The sequence below is a fragment of the Hydra vulgaris genome, chromosome 11 (genome assembly GCF_038396675.1).
Source record: "Hydra vulgaris chromosome 11, alternate assembly HydraT2T_AEP".
NCBI lineage: Eukaryota > Metazoa > Cnidaria > Hydrozoa > Anthoathecata > Hydridae > Hydra > Hydra vulgaris.
This window is the reverse complement of record NC_088930.1, coordinates 13,029,809-13,047,836: the sequence shown is the minus strand read 5'-3', so window position 1 is coordinate 13,047,836 and position 18,028 is coordinate 13,029,809. Positions and strand designations below refer to the sequence as shown.

At 24.6% G+C, this 18,028-nt stretch overlaps 1 protein-coding gene and 1 long non-coding RNA gene across 6 annotated transcripts in view; one reads left to right on the top strand and one right to left on the bottom strand.

Annotated features, from left to right (window-relative positions):
• Nucleotides 1-17,806, top strand: part of LOC101239648 (cilia- and flagella-associated protein 69) — an 81,068-nt gene extending 63,262 nt beyond the window's left edge. For 3 of the 5 annotated variants that reach the window (XM_065810156.1, XM_065810155.1, XM_065810153.1), the window contains 9 exons: nt 8,889-9,020; nt 9,247-9,320; nt 10,952-11,086; nt 13,619-13,681; nt 14,058-14,144; nt 15,051-15,121; nt 15,233-15,302; nt 17,320-17,424; nt 17,621-17,806. In XM_065810156.1, coding sequence (XP_065666228.1) covers nt 8,889-9,020; nt 9,247-9,320; nt 10,952-11,086; nt 13,619-13,681; nt 14,058-14,144; nt 15,051-15,121; nt 15,233-15,302; nt 17,320-17,424; nt 17,621-17,626 — 743 coding nt within the window. In that variant the 3' untranslated portion in view covers nt 17,627-17,806. The remainder of the gene's footprint in view (nt 1-8,888; nt 9,021-9,246; nt 9,321-10,951; nt 11,087-13,618; nt 13,682-14,057; nt 14,145-15,050; nt 15,122-15,232; nt 15,303-17,319; nt 17,425-17,620) is intronic. The other 2 variants (XR_010641779.1, XM_065810154.1) reach the window with 2 other exon arrangements.
• LOC136087415 (uncharacterized) lies at nt 606-5,948 on the bottom strand. Its single transcript, XR_010641780.1, has 3 exons — nt 5,816-5,948; nt 1,020-1,087; nt 606-785 (listed from the first exon to the last, which is right to left on the bottom strand). It is a non-coding gene; the product is annotated as an uncharacterized LOC136087415 (long non-coding RNA).
• Nucleotides 17,807-18,028: the final 222 nt, after the last annotated feature.

Below are 18,028 nucleotides of genomic sequence, written 5' to 3'. Positions count from 1 at the left end.
ATTTTTACATTCTTATAGGGCTATCCCAGTGAAAAAGCGCACATGGGATACGCGTGGATTTTTTCCACATGTAACCCATGTGGGGATTATTATTTTGTCCCATGTGGGTTTCATATGGTAAATCCCACATGGATTCCATATGGTAAATCCCATATGGGATACGCGTGGGTTTTTACCACATGTAACCCATATGGGGATTATTATTTTGTCCCATGTGGGTTTCATATGGTAAATCCCACATGGGTTTTATGTGGTAAATCCTACATGGGATATAGGTGGAAAATACGACATGTTATAGATCTTAAATGCCACATATTTTAATCCAAATGGTATAAAAGTAGTCAATACTAGACAAATGAAAGTCCGAATGCTTCTATGATAATTTTTAAAATTCTTTTAATTTAAAAATTACTTAAATAGTAATTTAAAATTAATCATCGAAGCTTTCAGAGAGGCTTAACTTAATCTGGTATTTGCTACTTTATCCCATTCGGTATTCAAAACGTGTAGCATTTTTGATCTTTTACATGTGATGTTTTCCACCTATAACCTTTGTGGGATTTACCTTAAACTATTATGACGAAATTTTATAAAATTAAAAAACGTGTTGCAAAATGAATTTATTTAAAAATAAATGCTATTAATCAATACATCCAAAACGAATATTAAAAATATTATTTTTTCTTTTGCGATTTACACGCCGTTTTTTGTCAATTGAATTAATTAAATCGCTTCGGCTTATATATATCGGTTTTTAGTATCTTCTAACTTTCTTCAAACATTTTCTAAAAAAAAAAAAATATAAATACAAATATATATAAATATAAATATATATATATATATAAAGAGAGAGAGAGAGAGAGAGAGAGAGAGAGAGAGAGAGAGAGAGAGAGAGAGAGAGAGAGAGAGCAATTTTAATAAGGAACCTTATTAGTCGAGCAATTTTAATTATTAGCCAGTTTGAAGTCATTAATGACTACAATATTTCACAAATAATTATTTCCTAATTTATTACTTACAATGACTAACGTTTATGCGTAATTGAACACATATTATGCGTAATGATCTTGAACCCATGAGGAGAATCCTGAAAAAAAGTGATCAATAAGGAAAAGTAGTTAAACAAAAAAACGAAAACAAAAATGTAAAAACCTACTTTTTCAATGATGTAGACTTCTATAATAACAGGCCTTGACATCGCGCAAAATGCCGTAAAAACTGAAGGCCGATTAAACTTTCACTTTTACTTATATTGATATATTTTTATATTAGGTAGGGTGTAATGGCAGCCTATGTTTTCTAATAATAATCTCTAGTAAAAACGGAAATATAAAAAGAAAACCAAAAAATTGTTAAAAGATAATCATATTTTTCGTATTTCAAATTTCATTAAGAATATTTATGTAATATTAAATAGTATCAATAACAAGCAGAACCATAACAAAGTATATATCTATATATTAGAAAGATAACTGTATTTTTAATTTTTTTTGCTAAAAATGGTAACAATAAAAATCACCAACAATAAAAAACACCAATAAAAGTTGATTCAAGCAAAAAAAAAGTTTTATCAATATATCTCAACAGGGTTAAAGTCCTTATACTTGGCAACTTGTAGTCAATACACATACAATCATATAAACTTCGTCGCATAGCAAAATACTCATATGCTCTACATATAATATCTGAAGTATATAAAACTTCACCAACATTAACTTTTCTCATAGCATTAAGGTGTTCGAATAGAATATTTGATTGAAGCGAACTTTCTTTATTTTTTAAAAATCTAACTGCTTCAAATAAAGCTGATTTTGTTTTTATTAACTTTAATTTGTTTACAGCTAAATATGAAATATTACAAATTGTGCCATTATGGTTAGCTACAAATGAATAATCATTGAAAATTACTAAAATAAATAATGAAACACCAAGTTTGTACATTTTTGATTGTATGTGTAAACTTTTTTTATTAAGCTGGAAAACAATAACATCGTTATTATCACTTAACAAAGATTGAATATCGTCAAATATAATTTCATCCTCTTTTAGAAAATCATTTAACTCATCTGGTAAAATGCTTCGAAAACCGCTTGAAGTTACATTTTTTCTAACTTTACTTGCTGGTGTGGCTAAACAACTAGGCGGAATATTTTAAAAACAGATGGTGGGTTTAAAGGTCGTTGCTTCCCATATTTGCTTTCAAAAGGTGCTTCATTTGGCCAATGCAGTTGACATAATGCTGTATAGTCTGTAACAATAAAACCAGTTCTTGGGATAGCTTCACTACATCTTTTTCTCTCCTCTAGATTCTTCGGGAATTTATAAATTAATATTTTTGTTGTAGTTGAGTATTGATATTTTTGTTGTAGTTGTAATTGATATTGTAGTTGTATAAATTGATATTTTTGTTGTAGTTGAGATAGTTCGACTTGCAAAGAGATACAAAGCATTTTAAAGGCATTTTTAAGGCATTTTAATTATTAAAAAAACTTATCGTTAGTTTGACAATATTATTACCTTACAAAGTTAACGCCTTGAACCTTACATCAACATCAAGACAATAACAACGTTATTGTCTTGATGTTGGGCTATCTAATTTATAAACCAATCACATTTTAAAGATTTATTAAAAAAGCGCGAACACAAACTTTCATCTAATGTTAAAAGATGAAAATGTTAACACAGTATTAGGAATTGGCCTTCAGTTTAACAACTTTGTTGCGCGATGTCAAGGCCTGTTATTATAGAAGGCCGCGGTCACACATAATATAATATTCTGAAACTAATAAACAAACATCTAAATTTCTATAAGTAAATTTATTCTTTGATCATTGCCTTCATATCCTATCTTATTTTCATATCATAATCTATTATGGAATTATTTATATAACATATCACAACAATATTATTAAATTTGTGATGTTCAAATATCATATGAACATTCTCTAACATGTTCATATGATATTTGAATATAGTTCTTGAGTATATTATCTGCAAACAATTGACTGATGCAAGTTCTAATGTTGTCAAAAACCAAGCATGCATGCATGGGACACTGCAGTGTCCCACAAAGAAATGCAGGTTTGAAAGTCAAATTTTCTTTATTAAAAAAAAAAAAAAAAAATAGGGAGGAGATAAGGAGGTTTCTGTAACTTTTTTTAGGCTCCAAAACTTTTAACTTTATATATAATAAGGTTCATAAAACTTAAGGGACTAACGAAGTACATTGAGGAACAAAAACAGGATATTTACTGAAACTTTTAAATTTTTAATCTGGAGTACCACAGTGTAATTGGGAATAAAGTCTTTGGGTCCAGTATTCAAAGTAATATGATCTAAAGTAATATATAAATTAAATAAAATGCTTTAAAATGCATGCAGTTATACATATAACTCCTGATAGTTAACTATATGTATAACTAGTTATACATAAAATTTATTATATAAACTTATTTTTTAAGGTTATGCTTGAACAAATTAGAACCAATTAATTCAAATTCAAGATTTAGTTCAAGTTCAAGTTATATGTTCATTGTTTTTTCACTATTTTATATTTATTTGTTCAAATTTTTAAACTAGTACTAATTCTTACTACAGTAAGAATATTTATCATTGTTGAACGTGATTTTATTAGTAACTTAATTTTACTATCAACATATTTTGACAACACCTTTTACATTTTAAATGATGACAGCTTTACTTTTCAATTGATGTTAAATTTATTACGTTTCAATAACTCAGATTGAATTTTAACTGAATTATTGTAAGCTTTGTAAGGGTTTGTTGTATCGCAAATGGTGTTGTAAATAAAGTAAAAATAATATATATATATATATATATATATATATATATATATATATATATATATATATATATATAGTATTTAGGCTATGGGATCATCCATAAATGATGCCAGTAGATAGAGGGGCAGTGTGAGTTTAACAATAATTGACAATGGGGAGGAGATGTTGAGACCAAAATAATGTCAATTAAAAAATTGAATTAAAAAAAAAAGTAAAATATTTTATTTTAAAAAAAAGTAAAACAATTTATGCTAGCTATGAGCAGGTTTTAGAGGTATTTACACCAACAATGTGGTCTAAAAACTTCTTGCTTTTGTTGCTTAAAACTGTAGAGGATCATAGGAAAAACAATTTAAATTCAGAAATTAGCTTGCTTATCTGAAAGAACAATTTACGCATTTTTTTTTTTACTTTTAGTACTGTTGAGAATAAATGTATAACTGAACCAGAAAAAAATTGATGGTATATGCATTTTTTATATTATATTAAAAATTCAGATATACCATCATAATAAGATAACAAAAACTGACATCATTTTCAATGGGAAATGGCAAAAAATTGACTGAGTTTGATAAAGGGTGAAGTTGTTCAACAAACCGGGTCATCATCTGACATCATTATGCATAGATGACCCTACAATTTAAGTAAAATAAGTAATCAATTTGCCATATTTCTCTTTAGAAAGTGTAAGAAAAAAGCATTGTTATGCTGAGAACCTACCTATTGAGCAAGCTTTGACCACCTATTTTACAAATTTGAGAGACAGAAGTGGAAGTGCGAATCGCAAAAGAACTAATAACAATGCTCTAAATTGATTTTAACTTTGTAGACTAGCATTAATATAGTATTTAGTAATAATACATGATTTTTATAATTTGTATTTATTTCCATTAATTATCAGTTGTCAGTCTCCATTTTATAAAATGAATTAAAAAACTATTTATTTATAGTATAATAATAATACATAAATACTAGTTTCCTAATGCTATTATCATCACAATGTTAATGGTATTCGTTTTAAAGTGAAATTTTGTATCAATTTTATTGTTTTAATGTTATATATATATATATATATATATATATATATATATATATATATATATATATATATATATATATATATATATATATTACTTTTACTTTATTTACAACACCATTTGATATACAACAAACCCCTACAAAGCTTTCAATAATTCAGTTAAGATTCAATCTGAGTTATTGAAACGTAATAAATTTAACATCAATAACAACATAAAATCACGTTCAACAATGATAAACATTCTTACTGTAGTAAAATATAGTACTAACTGATAAATTTGAACAAATAAATATAAAATTAACAAAAACAATGAATAAATAAAAACATTAACTTGAACTTTAACTAAAACTTGAATTTGAATTAATTGGTACTAATTTATTCAAGCATAACCTTAAAAAATAAGTTTTTATAACAAATTATATGTATAAATAGTTATACATATAATTAACTATCAGGAGTTATATGTATAACTATATGCATTTTAAAGCATATTATTTTATTTAAACATTACTTAGATCATATTACTTTGAAAACTGGATCCAGAAGCTTTATTATCAATAACACTGTGGTACTCCAGATTAAAAATTGAAAAGTTTCTGTAAACATCCTGTTTTTGTTTCTCAATGTAGTTCGTAAGTCTCTTAAGTCTTAAGGACCTTATTATATCTAAAGTTAAAAGTTTTGGAGCATAAAAAAAGTTACAGAAACCCATCCTATTTTTTTCTTTTTTAATAGAGAAAATTAGGAATTCTTTGACTTTCAAACCTGCATTTCTTTGTGGGACACTGCAGTGTCCCATGCATGCAAGATTGGTTTTTGACAACATTTCAACTTGCATCAGTTAATTGTTTGCAAATAATTTACTCAAGATCTATATTCAAATAACTATAATATTATCCTAATAATACGTCTATTTGCACAAATCTTAATCTTATTTCTATAAGGAAAGATAAAAATTATTCGCGGTACTTACATACTTGCTTGCCATTCTCTTTATTAATATAAAATAATTTCTCACAAAATAAACGTAACGCAATGCAATGTCGATTTAAAAAATTTTTTTTTAGTTTTTTTTTAGTTTCCAGCTTTTAAATTAATTCCCATGCAAATCCCACAGGAAACCCACGTGGGATTTCCTATATGTGTAAATACCATATGGTTCCCACATGTAACCCATGTGGAATTACCCACATGGGTTTAAGGTGACAAATTTCCATACGGATACCACATGGGAAAATCCGTCCCACATAAATCCCATAAATCCCACACGGAACCCACGCGGAACCCATGTGGGACGCGATTTTATTTTTCACTGGGATAGCCTTACAAGATGGTATAAAAACACTGAACATTCATAAATGGTTTTATTTCATATATTTTATTTATTTTTGAAATTTTTTGGTAGTTAGAACAAATTATGCTTATGAAACAATTTAAATGTCTTATGTAATTCAGTGTTAATATTTAAATAATGTAATGCAATACAATCACTTGTTTAATAAAATAAACTTTTATTTTTTTCAGTACTTTTACACTTTATTATTTGAAAATTTAAAATCTAAAATTTTGTTGTTCAAATGTTTTTTATTTGTCTCTTACCTTAGTTATTTTGTTGAATATTATTAATTTTTCAACTCTTTAGTTTTATAAAATAAAAGTTGGTGTTTGGAAAGTTATTTCCTAACACTAAGATTTAGTGGAGCTGGTGACACTAAGATTTTGCAGAGCTAGTAAACTAGTAGTATTGTACTTACTGGATCTAGTAAACTAGAATTGTGTTTGCTTCTAAGCTAGTAAATTTTCTTAACACTAGTGGAGATTTAGTGGAGCTGGTAAACTTTGTGACTCTGATTATTCAAAAATCTGTTTGTTAATTCTTAGTCCAATCTTAGTCCAATGCCCAATTATTTGTTTTTAATTATTTGTTTCTCAATTTTTTCTGATTCTCTAACAGATACTTTATATATTGCCAGTAGAGTTGATGTAGGATAAAAAGGTTTAAAAAATTTTTATTAAAAAGGTTTGCAATTTTTTTTAATAAAAAGGTTTGAAATGTTTTTGAAATCTGATGATTTAGATTTAGATTATTTTAGCCAATTTTAACTTAAATTTAGAGCAACTTAAATTTAGAGCAACTTACATTTAGAGCAACTTAAATTTAGAGAAACTTAAATTTAAAGCAACTTAAATTTAGAGAAACTTAAATATCGAGCAACTTAAATTTAGAGCAACTTAAATTTAGAGCAACTTAAATTCAGAGAAACTTAAATTTAGAGAAACTTAAATTTAGAGAAACTAAATTTATAATCTCGTTATTATCATTGTCAGAAGTCTTTAATCATTTTGTTGAATGCAATTGACAATGCTACATATTTTTGTTAAAACTTCTTACATATTCAATATGAATGCATTCATTATGGTATTTTAAAAATACAATATGTTTATAAATTAATGCTTAATTCTTCTTCACTATTTACTTTTTTGTAATGAATAGAATGTTGAACTTTTTTCCAAATTTTTAATTTTATTAGCCATTGCTTTGATTTTGATAATTTGCTGATTCATATTAGCAAATTATCAAAAACACATATTCATGTTTATGTTTGAAAATTTGTGTAATTGTAAAAAATTTTAGGTAGTAAAAAAATTGATTCAATGTTAACAAAATAAAACAAGAGTAAATTAGTTTAATTTAAAAATCATTTAGTTAGAGTTATAAATTTTTTAGTTCTTCTCTAGAAATATTTTAAATATGTATCCTGAGGGTGGTTTTTATTAAGGTAGTGCAAAAAAATGCTGTATATCACATATTGCATTAACTCGTATAACAACGGTTATGTTAAAATAAAATAAAATTGAAAACGTTTTAATTCTAATATATATGTATAATAGTATTATATGCATACAAGTATATATATATATATATATATATATATATATATATATATATATATATATATATATATATATATATATATATATATATATATATATATATAAATCTCTGTCCGTTGTTCAATAAATGTTTAACAAGCAACATTGTATATCAAGCAACTGTTACAACTGATAATCTTGATTCATCTTCTAATGAAAAATCCTACATTGGGATAAGTCCTTTTAAATTAAGATGCGCTAATCATGTTAAATCATTTAACATCTCTAAATACAAAAATGATACTGAGCTTTCAAAACATGTATGGAAGTTAAAAGAAGCAAATTTAGTTCCTATAGTTAAGTGGAAAGTTCTCAGGCTATGTAAAGCATATAATCCAACATCCAAATCTTGCAAATTATGTCTCACCGAAAAATATGAAATTCTATGTTATAAAAATACTAATACTAATTGAATAAAAGGAGTGAGATTGTTTCTAAGTGTAGACATAGAAACAGATTCCCTCTTTCCCAATATGACACTGGCAATTAAAAAAGATGTTTTTCCATACTATTATTATTACTACTACTATTATTATTATTATTATTATTATTATTATTATTATTGTTATTTGATGTCAGAACTCATTCCATTGTTTTTTTTTAATTTTGTAATGGTTTTTTAATTGTACTTTTGAACAGATTTTTCTTGATTTAAATATATGGCTGATGAGTGCCGCAAACGTCATGAAACTTTAAGAACTGTGAAAAAGTTGTTTTTTTCATCTTACTTTTTTATTTATTTATTGATCTATTTTGTGATTCTTTCACTTAATATTAATCACTCTAAAATCGAAAAAAAATTGATTATTATAACATAATCGAAACAACAATACATATATATATATATATATATATATATATATATATATATATATATATATATATATATATATATATATATATATATATATATATATATATATAAAATATATAATAAATATTATATATATAATATTTATTATATATTTAATATATAGTATATATATAATATATATAGTATATATTATATATAATATATATTATATATATAATATATATATTATATTTATAGTATATTATATATAATATATATTATATTTATAATATTTATATAAAAAGTTTTTTCTTTGTAGATTTAAAAAAACCAATTATGACAAAACTTCAACGTGTTGCTTCTCTTGTCAACATACCTGAAGTCAGCTCTTCAATATTTGATGTTACTGACAACATACGAGCTAAAATATACAGTTTGTTTACTAGAATTGGTCATTTTTATTTCGTTTTAGATGTTGTTTTAATTTTAGCTGACTTTTTCTTAATTTAATTGTCTATTTTTTTCTGACTAAGTGAATATGATCTATTTCATACTTATATAATGCTTGTCCCAACTCCTCTTTATGTATTAACATAAGATACTACAATAAAAGAAATATATGTGTAGATATTTTTATTAGATATATTTAGTCTAAAAATTTCTTTTTCAAACTGCAGATTTTAAAGTTAGTAACTTAAACACACAAGAAGCAATTGCTCTGTCAATTATAAGGAGATATTTGGATTTTAAGGTAATAAATATTATATAAGTTTTCATGTTGTCAAATTTTAAATATATACATTAGGGGGAGTCATTTTAAAGAAATTTTGATAACTGAATGCCAGCTTAAGTTGAATCTGTTATGTTAAAACTTACTCAAAAAATTTTTAGGTCAATTAGATGACTTTCATGTCCCTCACAACAGTTGTTAAAGTTGGTAAAAATTGCTCGTCAAAATAGAAAAAGTAGGATGCACTCTTTAAAATTATTTAAAATTGACTGTTTTAATACAATTAAACTCAAAATATTTTATTTAAGTTTTTCGCTTTTTTGTTTTGTTTTTGTCATTTGTAATATTTTTATTTTAAAAGACTTATCAGGTTTTTTAATTGATATCAATTAAAACAATATTTACAAGATGAACATAAAGTTTGTGGTATGAATAAGGTTAGGAAAATTGGTTATGTATTAGCATATCTATTGAGGTGGAAGTGATAACTAGTTTTTTACTAACTAAACATTCAACCTTATCATTGAGAAAATTAGATAAAATAAATTTTCAACTAAAGGAGCACATTATTGTACCAATTTGATCTTTGTTTCTATATTTGAAAAAATATGAGTTTAGGATTTGAAAAAAAAGTAAAGCATCTGTAATGACTTCTTTTCTTCTTCTTTTTTCTCTATAAAAACTTTTTATTCAAATAATCATGGGAATAATTGTTGAATCTAGATACCATGTGTTGTGAATGATGATTCTGAATAAGTTTTTAAAATGATGCCCCAGTTTGTGCAAGGATATGAAAGCGAATGAAACATAACATAGCATACAACTAATAACTGTAGATAAAGTAAACTCAACTTTCAGAGTTTTAGAAGGGAGAAGAAACATAATAACAAAAAAAAATGTCAGAAAATCTGATGTCACTCAGCAATGAAAAAATAGAAGTAGTGGACTAAGGTGTTAAAAAGCAATTATTACTTGATTTAAAATGTTTAGTTTTTTGTCTGTGGTATTTATAAAGCTTTTTTTAAATAATAAATTTCTTATTTATATATATATATTTTTTTCTTTTTATGCAAAAAAAGATTTTTAAAAAGTGTATGAAAAACTCCCATCCAAAAAATTTCCATCCGATTTATGTATGTTACCCCAACTGGTAGGTTATTTGAAATTTTCAAATTTTATTCAATTTTTAAAAAGTTTTAAAAAACAGGTTTAATATTTTTATATAAATTTTTGATATGTCAATTACACAATCGATCAATTTATTTTTTGCATAACAGAAACTTTTTTTTATAAAAAAGTTTTTGTTATGCAAAAATAAGAAAAAAGCATGACAACATTCTTCTAATAAAAAATATGTATAATAAAAAAAATTAAAAAATATACTTTTATTTAGATTGTTTAAACACCTTATTTTGTATAGTTTTAAAGAGTACACCCTACTTTTAAATTTTGAAAAATAGTTTTTCAACAAATTTATATTTAAATGGGATGTAGAAGTCAACAAAATGACCTGAAAATGTTTTTACATATTAGTTCTAACTATAGCTGGGTATGTACCTAATTTTCTCAAAATGACTGGCGTATACATATTTAAAAAAAGTTAAGTTTATAAGGATACTATGCTAATTTTTTTTCCTTAAAATTCTTTAAAGGCATTAGAGATATGGCAAGAAATTCAAACTGAATTAGAGGTGGAAAATGTAAAACTTGTGGAATCAGATAAAAAATGTCTCGATGTCATAATTGAAAAACTGGAAAGCAAAGTACAACTAGTCGCAAATAATCAGGTTTGAAGTTTAAGAACTTAAAACATAAATTGCTACTTACTTTTCGATGCCTTTCTTTTTCCACCAAAAACAACAAAAGATTTTTTTTTTTAATCAATTTTTTTTTTTCCTAGATTAAGTTTGCCTTTTCGTCTGTTAAAGTTTATTATTATTTGTGCTGTTGTTGCTAATTATTTTTGTTGTTGTTTGCTGTTGTTATTAATTGAATGCTTCTATATTTTTTTGTCTTAAAATTTAAGTTATTATAATTTAATCATTATTTTCTAAGCTAAGTTATTGCTTTATAAGTACAGCCAAGTACATTCTACATTAGTGTAGCCAAGTGCATCTTAAATAAGTTGTTGAAGGTCTTACACCAAGGAAACATATAAGTAGATGAAAAATTAATAATTTTTGATTAATAACACTAAAAAAAGTTTTTTAACATAAATTTTACATTAGAAGCTCTAATCAGAAAAATACAACAAAACCCAAAACAATTTTTTTTTATATATATATATAAACAATTATGGTGTGCCATGCTAGACAAGAATAAAATGAGGATAGAAAACTAGGAAAGAATAATTTCAGAATAGAATGTTTTATGATAGAAATAAAGAAACCTTACTAGAAAAGAATTTTTACAAAAGAATATTTTTTGGCTGAAATTTTGAAAAGAAACTTGAAATACTTTCTAAGAAAGAATATTTTTTAATAAACGTAAACAACTTGCTTGGAAAAAATTTTATTTAATAAATGCGAAAAACTTGCTAGGAAAGAATTTTATTTAATAAATCTAAAAAACTTGCTACGACAGAATTTTATTTCATTAATCCGAAAAAACTTGCTAGGACAGAATTACCATTTATAATAAAAGTGAATCACTGATGAATGATTCAGAAATTTCAGATAATCTTTATTATTTCACAAAGATTTTGTTAGAATTAGATTATACTTAAATAACATTTATTCAATTAAAAATCATAACTGTAATTACCAAATTGCGCGCAAATTTTTTCTTAAAATTTCTTTGCTAGCACGTTTTTAAAATTTCTTTTCTAAAATTTCTTTGCTAGTACGTTTTTCCAATTTTCTTTGCTAGAAAGAAAATGACTTTTACTTGTGCAATTTCTATCCTATAAAAGTCTTTGCTAGCAAGTTTTTTATTTTTCTTTGCCAGAAAGGATATATGTATTTCTTTCTTCTTTTCTATCCTTCAATTATTCTATCCTAAAAAGTAATCATGTTTTTTTCTATCATAGCAAGAATTTTCATGTTTCTTTCCTAGAAAGGCTTTCCTGAATTCTTGTCTAGAACCGGCCACCACAATTATAACATCAGGTTAAATTTTTTAAGTTTATTTTTTTTATTGCTTTTTGAAATAAGAAGCAATGCAAATATCTTTACAAAACTATTTGTATATGTGTTAGTGTAAATGTTTGCTAGTGTCTGATCTCCAGAATATAAAACATCATAAAGAGATAACTTCAATGCAATTTGTTGATAGAACAATTAAGGTGATTTGTTTAAAAAAATAACATAAGCTATTAATCCAAGAAAACTTGAAGAAAACTTTCTAGATAATGATGTTTAATATTTGTAGGGCTATAAAAAATTTTATTTGTTGAAAGATGTATATGCTGCTAACAAATTCAATTATATTTAAAATTAGAAGTTTACTCCCAAGATTCATATATGAGAAGCAAACTGCGCATGGTTTAATAATCATATATTGTCAATAAGAATTTGAGATTTATATATAAAAAAATCCTGAAAATAATGTCTATTGTCATCATTAAAATGCACCCACAAATATACACCCATAAAAATATGCCTTGGCTTTTCCTCAACTCACTTCTCTAAGATGTCACTAGAATGGTATGAGCTAATTATATGTCAAATAAATGCCTAAAAAAACGAATCCTTATTCCGAATCTTTAAAAAAAGAAACTTTATTGAAAAGCAAGAAATTAGCTACATATGAGAAAAATATTTAGAGAATTTGTTTTTATTTATTTTATTTTTTTATTTTTATGTTATTCACCTCCCCAAGGTTGAGGGGCCACTACAGTCATAGAGGCTATTTTATTGTGGTTACAACCCTCTCACAACTCTTTAACTCCTAAACTTGAACCTCAACGATTGAGGTCTCTGCACAGAGAAACAAGTTAAATGGGGTGCTACCAAGGGCATGGTAGGGATTGAATTCTGAGCTTCTCAAAGTTCATAGAATAAAATCCAAGATATTATGTTAAGTAAATGCAAAAAAGCTCTAAATGTATAATTAAAAATTTTAAAAGTTATACAAGTAGTTAAATAATTATGTTAACTACATTGTGTTAAAATTAGATACATCTAGATATATACCATACTGCTGTCAACTTTTTTAAACTTGTTAACATTCTATTTAAAGGTTATCAAGTTGCACATCAAGTTAATAAGTAAATTATTATGATTTATATAATCAATAAATTATCAAAATTTATATACCAATAAAAATGTATACTTGTTATCTATTGTCTTTTTAATAAAAAAAAGTATTATTTTTTATAGAAGAAGATTTTACAAAAGTGTTTGGAAGAGGAAATAAATGAGGAACGTGACTATTTTCAAAAGGTTCAAATTTGAGTACATGGAAAACCCTTTTTTTTCATGAATTTCTCTTTCATGAATTGAATTTCCTTTTCATGAATTTCCTTTTTTTTTTCTTTTTTTTTTTTTTACTACAATTGCTGTTGAGATTATATATTAAAAAAGAAGTTACGATTACTTGATGCTTAGCAACTGTAATATTTTAACTTTAGCAACTGTAATATTTTATTAAGGTTTAATTAAACTTGAATTTACAGCTACTGCTACTTATAGCAACTCATAGCATGGTCTTGAATAAACTTATTATTAAAATTTTTCTGTTTTGCTAGTTTTTGTCAAAATATATATTATGGGTTTCTTTTTTGTAAAAAAAAAAACTTTTTTTACATTTTTTTTACAGTTTAAAGACAGTCAAAAGCAAAAAGAGAAATCCTGTATTGATTTTTCCAGCTTTGTTGAAAGAACATCTGATTACAATTGTCTTCAGGTTTAATTATTATTTTATTTTTTTATAGAAAATAATAAAGATAAAGAAATTTTTATTATCAAGATATTTTTTAGATATACGAAATGGCTAACAGAACTATTGATCTTTCCATATTTAATAGAACCCAATAAATATTTTATCAGCTTCCCCAAAATACAGTTGAGATTTTTTTAAAAACAAATATTAAAAAAAACACTTTTTTTATAGATATCAATTGATTTAGATCTAATAATTTCCCCTCTGTCTTTGGTATTTGTCCTCTCAATAATATTGATCTGCTCTAAATATTTATTTTTATATAACTCAAAAAAAATGTTGCTTTGCTTAAATTTTACATATTTAAAAAGTTTACATTTTATCTTTAGTTATAAGATTTGTGTCAACATTGTTATTAAAGTATTGAATTATTATTATTGAGTTATTATTCGATAAACTTTTGTAACCAATAAAAGATTAACATTAAGATTAAGTTATTGTTAAGATTAAGATTATCAAGATTAAAAATCATTTAATCAATATTGTATCAATTATTATTAAATTATTATTTGATGCAATATTGTCAGTATTAACTTATCATTTAATGTAATATTAACAAGGTGCCCATGCTGATAACAGGAGTGCTGATATACTCATATTTTGAGAAATGATTATACCATATGTTGAACTTTTTGTCTTTTTGTTAGTAAATATATTTTTACACGAAAAATATAGCACAAATATTTAAAAAGTAGTGCAAAATGTTGAATAAAAAACCCAAAAAAACTTTTAAATTCAAAATCACTTACATATATACAAGTTTAAAACTGAAGGTTGGCTTTATTTTTATTTTTTCAAAGATCAATCTCTCAAGCCATTATTTCTGAAACACAAGCTTCTATAAAAAAGTTTTTTTTTTTTTTTAAATAGAGAGCCCGGATGAAGCAATTGGATTTAATAGAAAAATCAACACTTAAATCTAGATACTCTCTGCAACAAAGGTATGCATTGTAATATGGTATTTCTTTATAACATCTTTTTAGTGTCTTCCCCATATCTTTTTAATGTCCTTCCCAGTGTATTTTTCAAAAAATCTTTGATCACTTTTTTAGTGGTATAAAAGACTGTTATTTAGAGTATGTGACCAAGCACAGTACTGTAGATAAAAGGTTGACGACCACGGTATGAGCTTTTTTTTTTCTGTATTGCTTTATTTTCAATCTAAATAATGAATTCTAATTGTTGAAAAGTAATGATTTTTAAATTTATGTAAAACTAATTAAACTGACAACTATCTGCAATTGCTAGTTCATCTCTCTGCAATTGTTAGTTAACCTCTCTGCAAGTTTATTTGCTAATTAAAGTAAAAATTTGTATTCAACGTGTTTTTTTATAAAATGTTATCAATAAGTTTCAAAACTTTAGTAGATTGCATTTTAGAAACTAATCTTTTTTTAGGAATACAAAATATTTAACAGGGAAATAGTAATAATCTAGTGAATTTTTTTTTTTTGCTTTTATTTCTTTGTTTTGTAAAGATCTGCTAGTTGTTGTCATAAACAATGCAATATAAAGTTCGAAGATTTTTCATTACAAAATGTTTGTTGATTTTATTTTTATTTTTTATTTTTTTTTACACAATATTTGTCTAGCTGTTTGATTTTTTTGTCATTCTTGTAAAATTAAATTAAAAAAAAATTTTGAATGTCACCTAATAATTCTATTTTTTCTATATATTAGCACAAGTCAGAGTGTTTAAAATTAAGATTAAAAAGAGGGTTTCTTACTTCTTAAAAAAAGGAAGAAAAAAAAAAGGATTCTTTCAAGTTTGGGGTTTGTTGTAAAGCTTACTCGATACTCTGCTAAAATTTATTGATTTGAAAAATGATCTAACTCTTTTTAATTAATTTTTGTTTAGTGCATTTATATCAGTTCATAGTTTTGAAATAATCATCTGGTCATATTCCTGGTCTATCTTGTTTACATGAAGAGATCTTTGAAAGAATTTTTAGTTTTTGTTGCTCTCGGTGAAGATTTTTTGGTAGTCTTTTTGGTAGAATTTTATGATAGTATCTAAAGCATTTTTAGTTATAACTTTCAATTTTATTACAGCTGTATAAGCAACCTCTTCATCTTTTAGTCAGTCTGTTAATGACATTGATGTAAACGCATTATGTCGCTCAGATAAGAGATAAAAATGTTAAATTAACTAAAACTAAAACTTCAATGATTTTTAGTTTCAGCTAATCTTTTTTGATGTTGATGGAAGTTTGTTTATTCTTTTGATATTCTATTGGTAAAAAATAGAATCTTGTTTCCATAAACTCATGATTGGTACTAATTAAATGCTCATATCTACAGTGTGTCTTTCACTAAATTTCTTAAACTTAATACATATTTATGTTTTAATGAGCATAATTATGCATAACATTAATCGTTACTTTATCTTTATCAAAGATGCTTTTTTAAAAAGTTTTTTTGTCAGCTTGAAAGAATTAACTTATTTATTTACTCGTTGAGTGCTGATATCATGTTTACATGTAATTCACATCTGCTGGGATGATTTTTATTGGTTCTATTCGATTATCATTGATCGAATTATGAATTACAATCAATCAAAATTAAAATAAATGACAGCAGCTACTTTACTTGGAAAATAAAATAATAAGTTTTTTTTCATCATAAATTAAAAAGTTTTTTTATCTTATAATTAATACTTGATTTTTAAGTCAATAGGTTTTACACTCACCGAAAATAAAAATGTTTTGGTATTACATATTTTTGATCAAACGTTTTTTTCTAGCCACAGTCTTTAATGCGTTTTAGAAAACGCACAAAGAAAACACAAATACAAAAATTTAAATATCCTTTAAGAAAACGGTTTTCTTATAGGATATTTAAATTTTTGTATTTGTGTTTTCTTTGTGTAAATACCTAGTTTTGCCACCATTTTAGGAGTGATTTAGTTGGTTCATTTAAAAATAAACCAAACCATACCGTAAACTAAATTAAAATAATTTACAAGAATTTTGTTTAAAAAAGTTAATATAAAGTTAATTAGGTTCTATCAAAAGCATTTAAACCTATTTTTGTCACTGGGTTGTTTAAAATCTAATAAAGATAATAGTTAGAGAAATACTTTTTTTACTTTAAGGTATAAAAGAAAATGACAGTTGTTTTATTTATTTTCTATAAAAAGACCTTTAGCGGACGTCACGTGATTGTCCATAGTACAAATTTGGACCCAAGTCTTAAACCGAGTTTGGATATGAAGCATCAACCAATCAAACTTCCTGAACTCATGGTAATAATATATATATATATATATATATATATATATATATATATATATATATATATATATATATATATATATATACATATATATATATATATATATATATATATATATATATATATATATATATATATATATATATATATAAAATTTATTTTGGTTTTCTTAGCTCAGTATTTAACAAGCATTTTTTTTACTATAGAATTAATGTGAAACCTATCAATAAAAGTCAATAGATATCAATAAATGTCAATCATCAAGTTTTTATATTACTGTTAATAAATTTGAAATTGCGTTATATTTTTTATTGTTAATTTATTTTTAAATTGTTATAAAACAATCTGTATTAAAAAAAAAAAATGATAATAAAATTGTTGAATATTATAAACTAAAGCGTTTTTCTTTTCCATGAACTTTTAAAAAAATGCAAGTATGATTTACTCAAATTCATTGAAAATGTTCTTTTAAAGAAACATAAGTGACCCTTTAAAACTTTTGTTAGAAAATAAAATCCTACAACCAATAATTTTGTTAAAAAAGTAACCGTAAGCTAGGGTGACTTTGGCCATATTTGCACTTTAACATCTTGTGCATGAAAAATACAAAAGTT